Source organism: Halyomorpha halys, unplaced genomic scaffold, assembly GCF_000696795.3.
Source record: "Halyomorpha halys isolate HHAL.00 unplaced genomic scaffold, Hhal_1.1 Scaffold65.1, whole genome shotgun sequence".
In the NCBI taxonomy this organism is placed as follows: Eukaryota; Metazoa; Arthropoda; class Insecta; order Hemiptera; family Pentatomidae; genus Halyomorpha; species Halyomorpha halys.
The window spans coordinates 720,657-729,745 of NW_027109066.1; the positions used below are offsets into that span (position 1 = coordinate 720,657).

At 29.5% G+C, this 9,089-nt stretch overlaps 1 protein-coding gene across 2 annotated transcripts in view; it reads left to right on the forward strand.

The window, feature by feature from the left end:
- Positions 1-9,089, forward strand: part of LOC106692666 (putative leucine-rich repeat-containing protein DDB_G0290503) — a 36,031-nt gene that overhangs the window by 15,510 nt on the left and 11,432 nt on the right. The window contains exons 6-9 of one of the 2 annotated variants that reach the window (XM_014438750.2): positions 2,224-2,477; positions 3,861-3,924; positions 6,013-6,649; positions 7,419-7,570. In XM_014438750.2, the coding sequence (XP_014294236.1) occupies positions 2,224-2,477; positions 3,861-3,924; positions 6,013-6,649; positions 7,419-7,570 (1,107 nt within the window). The remainder of the gene's footprint in view (positions 1-2,223; positions 2,478-3,860; positions 3,925-6,012; positions 6,650-7,418; positions 7,571-9,089) is intronic. The other variant, XM_014438751.2, reaches the window with a different exon arrangement.

Below are 9,089 nucleotides of genomic sequence, written 5' to 3' on the forward strand. Positions count from 1 at the left end.
TGAGATCAGACCATCATTCATAGTCACAGCAGTAGATCAGTCTACCAAGAACAAACAACTAGATACATTTTACGAGAATAAAAATAACACACAGATTAAAAGGAAAATATAATAAAAAAAAAACGGTTACAGGAAACACTTGAATGGATAAATAAGTTTAAATAAAAAAAAACACACACACAAAAAAAAAAAGAGGCGTCCTCCATTGACTTTACCAAGAGCGGTGTCAGTGGCATGCTTCAGGTTGGCTACTGGACATGACTATTTGCGGCACCACCTGAAGAGAATAGGAGTGGCTGAATCTTCGGACTGCGTCCTGTGTGGAGTTGGTGAGATGACTGGCGATCACATATTTGCATGTGCGGCAATGGTGGACTTGACTACAGACGGGAGTTACATCAGCAGAGCTAAACTTTACTGGGCTGTACAAAACAAAATGGCAGAAATGCCTCCTTTGGTGTAGTAAAAAAAAAAATTTATAAAAAATCTGTTATGAGTTATAATACATTTAATGACAAATAAAATTGCAAGTTGATATTAATTGTATTAATACTATCTTCACTAAATATTTATCAATTTTAAAATTTATGTCATGTGAACATTTTAAATTTGATAGTTCATCTTTATTGCTAATTCGTTCCAGGAATATTTGAAATATAGGAGAAAACATTTATTTATAAAAGAACTATAATTTCTTATATAAACAAAAACAACTTAAAATTTAAGTGATAAATATAAACATAAATTATAAAATATTGATAAATGTTATAGAATACTTGATTGTTAGTATTTCAATTCAAGTTTGCTGCTTGTTAAGACGACTTCATTCTTCATAATCGTTTCATCTTCACTTGAATTAGCTTTAAACACTTTATTTTGAAAGTGATTGCATTTATTTAATCATGATCACAAATTAAATTTAAGTAATCATTTCACTGTTTATTTCTATTGTTAAAATTATATTATTTGACTTTTAGTCATTTTTCATAATTAGTTATTAACACTCCTTGCACAAGTGTTTAAGACAAATTAAAATGTTCCGGAGAATATGTGTCCTTACAAAAAATAGGTTGGTAGGACAAGTAGATAGATGGGCAGTGTGCCGTGGACTGGCCAAACAAAAACTCCTGGCGATAAGAGCCTTTTAGGGAATCTGCTGTATGAACATCTAGGCTTAACATTATTATTAGCCATGTTTATAATTTGTGATTACAACAGTTTGATGTTGATAGCTTTATATAAAAGATCGTATTGTTTACAGATTGATACAAATTTTTTAAATTAAATAAAATTGCTTTTACACTATTTTGTGCAATTAACACCAATAATAACTGAACTAAAAATAAATCATGTATAGGAAGATGGTCAGGGTTGCGGTCAAAGGAGAAACAAAAATAGTTTACAACTATTTATTTTCCGACGTTTCGCCCCACTTTGTAGGGCTACATCAGGGCTAAAAAGATACAAAATGATACAATGATAATAATAAAAATACAAAGATAAGAATAAAAATAATTAACAATGGCAAGAGTAAAAAATTTTTATATAAAAATGCGTAAAATATACAGGAGATGTACATAAAACAAAAACAATACGGGGAAAGAAAAAAAAAGAAAAAATTGAGATTAAATAAACGTCATGAAAAACTAATAATTATACATAAATAAGTAATAATAAAGATATAAAGTGATAAAAAATGAGCAGACTCAAGACACCTACCTGTTCAGAGCAAACGGGTGAACAGTAGGCAACAATGAAGCGGAAGCGTGGAGGAGTGGGGAGCTGTTAAATTTATTTTTTTTAAATAAATCAATTTACATACTGTGAGTTTATTTTAAAAAAAACAAATTAATTTTTTTTTTTCGGGCAAGACGGCCATTGGAGTCCTATACTGCTAACTTAATGTTGCTTCAAAAACTACGCTTTTGTAAATATTTTGCTGAACAATCATGAAGTCTGAACCTTGTAATTATTCTTTGGGAACTTATGTCTCAGAATAATTTTTTTTCATTAATTAATAATAATTTTTTCATTAAAAGGTGAATACAGGAATATTTAGTTGCTAATATAAGAAGTGGTCAGAATTTTTTTTTACCCTCCGAATACTAAAAACACGAATAACAGAACCATGAATAAGGAGGTTTGACTGTACTTATGAATGGAAAAAATGGTTTAATTTGTTATCCTACAATATCATTAATATTTTTTCATTTTTAATTTCAGATATCTAATGATTTCTTCAGTATTATGGATAAACACGACGCTTGGCTGATTGTTGCATTTATATTAAGAATTTCTAACTGTTTATCGGAAAACCTCTTAACAGCAATCTTAGAATTTCTTTCTAAGTATAAAGCAAAAAGGAAAATTCTTTTAGTTTCTAGGCATGTTTTCCAAAGTCATCAAAACAATTATCCTGTTGTGAAATCTTTATGGGAAGATATATTAATAGCACTGGAACTCTGCGGCCTTCAAAGGTATGACTTATTTAATTTAAAGTATTGCATAAGCTCATTCATATGTTATTTATTAGTATTATATATTATTTGTTATTTATATTGGTTTAAAACAAGATAGATTTCCTTTAACACTAGAATAGATTATTAAAAAAGTTATGCATTCTGAAAAGGGTTTAACTTTAGGTGGTAAATTACCTGCGCTTGGGTATGCTGATGATATTGTATAATTGGATGAGGATGAGGAAATTATACAACTGCGTTTATAAAATCTAGTAATCTAGATCTCAAAATAAATACGGATAAAATAAACTATATGGTTAGCATTATAAACAAATGTAATTTTGGTGATGTGATATAAACGTAGGAGGAAATTCATTTCAATGAATAAAGAGGTTTAAATATTTAGGGTCTGCGGTAACTAGAAAAAACAAAATCGATGAGATAAAATTTAAGGCAGTAAATGTTGGTTATTTTTAAACTTTAAAATGGCTTAACTTGCACCTTCTGTCTAGGATCTTATAAGTGAAAATTTACAGAACTATTATCCTTCCTGCTGTTCTTTACAGATGCAAAACGTGGTCTCTTCCTCCAAGGGAAGAACATCGCTTTAAGGTTTTTGAAAATAAAGTATTATGTAAAATATTCAGGCCGTTGAAGATGAGTTAACTATTTTATGAATTTATGCTATATTACGCTGAATTAAGATAACTGTACCCCGTAACTATAATTAGGTTATAACATTGTGGTGAATAAGATGACCGTGTAAGGTTTAGCAACGAATGGATCCTCAAAATATAATTAACACTGAACCAAATGGTAAATGTCCGAGGGGTAGACTGAAGTGTAGGTGGGAGGATTGCATCAAGACTGGTCTGGTAGATTTGGGTTTGGACTGGCATTGCTGAACAGATGCTTGTAGAGAGAAATTGGTTTTTCAGGATCAAACCTTCAAGTTTACCTAAGGCTTTATTATTATTATTTTATTTTATATAATTTATTCAAATTCTTGAGACTGGTATTTATCTATTAAATAAATAAATTGTATCCTTATTAAGTCTCAACATTGTTTATTATATCAACAGTCCAACGTTTCGGCCTTCCTCAAGGACAATCTTAAATAAAAATTCACACGTCTCATCAAAATTTAAAAAAATGTTTTACAGGCTATTTTGCCTAGGTCATCAAATTCAAGTCAAAATCCCCCTATTTTTTGAACTTCTAAGTTATCTAATAGTGGATAGTATATTTTTTAATCTAAAATTAAAGTTATAAAAATTAATGGAGTTCTAAAAAAATGTAGGATGATTTTGACTTGAATTGATATAATAAAGAATGTTGAGACTTAATAAGGATATCAATTGATTTATTTAATAGATTATTTTATTTGTTATTATTTTTCAGATGGGAAGGAATTAGGTCCGTGATTCAATTCATCCTGGACACACAGTCACATCCCAAGGCAGAGGTATGTGAAATTAATTAGTTAAATATTATATAATTTAAAATATTAAGGCAAGTTGGGACAACAAGGTTTTTGAAACAGAACAATAATTTTTTTTTTAAATAATTAAAACCAGGAAAACTGAACATGTGCCGTCCCTTTAAATGACACACCAACAGGAAAATTAGACACATATTGATAGATATTATTTTCCTTCCTGATTTTGATAGCATTATTGAAGAATTGTTAAAATAATTGAGTATTATTTGGCTGTTATTAAAATAATTGAGCATGTTCCTCAAAGTTGGAATTTGTTTTTCAATTTTTTACTTTTACTTATCTGTATATGTAATACATAATAAGGGAAAGTATTGTTATCGTGTGAAATTTTGAATTTGAGTTATCAATGGAGATACATGTTTTGTGGTGCCCTGAGTTCAAATAACTAAGTTCCGCAAAGTGGTCTGTGTTTATGGGAACAGACTAGCTCAAAAACGAAGAGTTGTAATGAACTAATTAATTATCAATAAATATTATTATATTGAAAGGCTAAACTTGTGAACAAAAAAAGGTCCAAATAACAGATTTTTTAATTAATTATCTTAAATAAAACATATATATATTTCCTCCATAAACAAATAATATAACATCAGTTTTTGAAAAGGTAAAAAAAAAAAGAATTGAAACAAAATACTTCTTGAAATCTACTATTTAAACAAAAGATTAACTGATAAAAAATTAACAATATTGAATAAGTATCAAATAATAAATATATACAAATTGAATTATAGAAATTCAAATAATTATTAATATTAAAAAATGTATCTATGAACCTATCTCCAGTACGTTCCAGTAACACTTTAAAAAAAAAAAGAATTGTACCGAGACACGAATTCCAGATCTCTGTCACCGGGCACAGTTGCGTTCTGTCTCCTGTCATCCCCCCAAAACGAGTATCTTCATTTCCTTTGTTCATTCTCATGCTCGATGTAAGCATCGATTGTAGCACAATGATTTTTAGTTTTTGTTCATGATTTTCTTTGTGTAGATTTTTCATTAATACTTATTTTCCTTTTCTATTTTTACTTAAATTTACTGTAAATACAATCATCATAATAAAGTTGAAAATATTTGAATCTGCTCAACACGGCAGCGGTTCTTTGGGCAGATGGGCAGACTCTTTGAACAAAGTTTTTTTAGACTCCATCCTATTTGAGTAAATAAAATTGGTTAGCTTGATTTGTTGGTTCAACAAAACAAATGAACAATATTGAACGTTGATACTTAAAATAAAAATATAACTAAAACCATCTATATATAAAAAACAACTATTTAAAAAAATATGTATATTACAATACTTATACAAACAAATGAATAGTCTTTCTCTTTTCATATGGTGACCACAACAATGTACAATTAAAATAAATAATTAATATATCTAGAAACAATGTCTTAGCAAGTGTATAATTTACAGGATGTACATCCGATGTACTTCTGAAAATATGTTGGGGTTCCAAAATAAAAGTCAAGTTTTGAAACTTTTGCTTTTTATAGACCTTAATCTTACATTGTCAACGTAATATGTTTTTTTGTATCTTTTTTTAGCCCTGTCCCCTAAGGTGGGGCAAATGTCTCGGCAAATAAATAGCTGTTTAACTATTTTTTGTTGCTTTTTGATCATACCTCCCATAATCTCCTTCATATTCAGAAAAATAAATAATTAATATATCCAGGAACAATGTTTTAGCAAGTGTATAATTTAACTGGATATGCATCCGATGTACTTCTGAAAATATGTTGGGGTTCCAAAATAAAAGTCAAGTTTTGAAACTTTTGCTTTTTATAGACCTTAATCTTACATTGTCAATCTTTTTTTAGCCCTTTCCCCTAAGGTGGGGCAAATCTCTCGGCAAATAAATAGCTGTTTAACTATTTTTTGTTGCTTTTTGATCATACCTCCCATAATAGCTGTTTAACTATTTTTTGTTGCTTTTTGATCATACCTCCCATAATAGCTGTTTAACTATTTTTTGTTGCTTTTTGATCATACCTCCCATAATCTCCTTCATATTATGAATAGATTATTTTTCTCTACTTTTTTCTTTTTTTTAGGTTTTTCACCAGATGCTCAAAATATGGAATGTACATGGATCGTCTTTTTCAAACACTTGGCAGATTGTAGAACCTTTAGTAACTGGGAAAATAATTGTTTTGCAACCATTAATTTTGTCCAAATTAATGGGCGAAATCATAGCTGTGGAACCTAAAGATAAAGTGAATATTTATCGACTTTTAGTCCAGCAGTTAACATCTCTAACTAAAGACAACTTCAATCAAATAAGCTATCGGTTGCTAAACGACTTTCTTAGAAAAGTTTCTCAAGAAGGATTACATAGTGAAGAAAAATTGTTAAGAGAGATAATGAACTCTTCGTATCAAAGCCCTTTTTACCCGCAACAGTCACCTCTTTCTAATTCATCATTACGGAGGTGCAGGTCATTGACTAACTTAACAAGCATTAGCTCAGACAGTAAATTTCACCTCAACGCAACAGTACATGAAGAAGAAAAGATGGAAGCTGCAATGCTAAGAGCCTTACAATGTTCAAATTATGATTCTGTGATAAAAGTAATAATCGCCTCCTATAAAAAAGTATTTATCAACAAAGTTTTGCTGGTCATCTTGAATTATGTTCTAGATAAAAATTCGTATAACATTTTGAAAAATATTTTTATCAAACTTAAGACAAGTAAGTGATTATTATATAAGTTATTTAAAATTACTTTAAATATATAATTTGAGACGTGGTATAAGGTCAATGTGGTCAATGAAGAACACAAAGAAGCAAAACTTATTATGTCCCGCATTCACAAAATAAATTCATAATTCCTAACAATTTTATCCGAATCCAAGGTAACTATGCTAAGGTTGTAAAGCTGAATTCCCTTTCTTTAGGCCGATATGAATATCTTTTAGATTTTATGTCTTTTTTATGGGAGTATAATTAGTTTCAAATTAAGAAAATTTTCTCAAATTTTAATTTTATATCTCTAATTCTAATTTGTTAATGAAGGTCCAATTTGTACCATTTCGTGCAATTTACAGTGCCCTAACCTCTTTTTATGTTTCATGTAGATTGGTGGTATTTTGTCATTACAATTTATGTGACTTTTGAGAACAAATCGAAGGCATAGGAATTTTTTTTTACCTTTTCCTTTTGCAATGATAATATTCTATAGACTAAATATAATATATTATAACTATTCTCCCCTCCCCCTATTTCCCAATTTTATTTCATTTGACTATCATATTACATTTATTTGGCAATTTCCTTCTCCCTATTTCACTCTCTCATATTTCCCCTCTCCAGTGATCTGCAACCTACGTTTGATCCGATTATATAATTATATTTAGTTATTATAATTACTTATAATTAGATAGCAATATAAAAGCAAATCAAAGAAACAATAGTCACATAAAAAAACAAAAACAAATTTAATATATATTTTTCTTTTTAGGTTTTGGACAATATGGTGATGAAATAAAAGATATAATTGGAAATATTGTTGTCACTTTAATGTTGGATTACGTGAAACAGTATGATTGGAAGGAAGCTAACAATTATTTTAATTTGTTAGAAGAGTACCGCGTTAACAAATACAAATTGAAGGTGAACATTTGTGTTATAGCTTATTATTAGGGGAATTCATGATCTTTTAACATGTTAAAATGTGGTCAATGGAGAAATATTTCCTATTTTTAGCTTTTTAAAACGATGTAACATTTAACATGGTTGAGAATCTGTAAAATGGAGAACAACATAATGCAACAGACCAACTGAGCTTCACACCATTTTGTCTTTTGCCGTTTTAATGGGTTAGTTGCTCATAGTTCATGATTTGGACTTTTTAAACTCTGATAAAGCAATGGATAAAAATAATAATAAAGTAATGCTAAAAAAAACAAACTTAGAAAGCAAACAAAGAACAAGTTAGGTGGAGGGACTATGATGTGAAAAGCTGTGTAAAATTTTTATTGTTTCCTAAAGATTATGTTACAAGGCTGCTCAGAAAATCCATTATAAGCTCCTCTGAATTTAACGTATATTATTGTTATTAAATGGGCAACAGGCCATGGAGGTCTAAGTCCTCACACGATGTATTTCCTAATACATTGCTCGTTTCTTGACATGGTTTTTCGTAGGGTGGGTTCGTCACTCCCACACCTATTTTTTTGTGAGTGCCATCCATTGGCTAACGGGCCTCACAAATGCCCGGGGGAGGTTGTGAGTGAGTTTTGCATTATTTGTGCTTGAAAAAAGCCAGGGTCGGACCGGGATTCAATCTGACAACCTGTGTGTTGGTAGACTGCCGCGTTACCACACTGCTACCACTGCCCCCACATTTAACATATAACATGGACTTTAAATTAGGCTGTTCACAATCCTATACTTAGAACATATTGCATGTTAAAACTTTTTACATTTAAGACATCATGAATACCCTTAATATTACTGAGGTGTTATAATATAGATTTTTTTAAATATTTTATTTAAATACATTCTAGAGAATAAAAATAAAAAATACCAAGACGCTTTAGAAAACCATCAGAAGGGAGTTGCCCAAATTAAAATAAAGCTGAAAATTATAATATATTGTAATAATTTTTAAAAATATTTAAAATAGAATAAAAAGAATATTGATCGTTTTTTAACTTTTTTCAAATATAAAAAATAACTTGGGTTCTAATTTAAAAACTTTAATATCAAATAGATAATAGCATTTTATTTAAATTTTTATAATATAAAAAGACTCTTAATCCCAGGGCGTATTGTTGCTAGGCAATCAGAATACAAACACTTACAATAATTTCTCTTACTTTAAATTAATATCTATATTAATCATATGTCTATTTTTATGTATAGCAAAACTAACCAAGCTCACGATCTTCCTTTGATGATACTTGGTGTCTTCTTTTTTTCTATTATTCTGTCCTAGCGTCCAAAATGGCTTCCTTCTTGACAGAAATTGATGAGGACCTCCTCATCCTGAAGACATCCTTTCTCTTCTCTGTTCACACAACCAAAGATCCCTCCAAAACCAAAACCTGCCTTGAGGTTACATGTAAACATCGATTGTCGCACAACAGTTAGGGATTTTTCCATATGATTTACTTTCTGAATATTATTC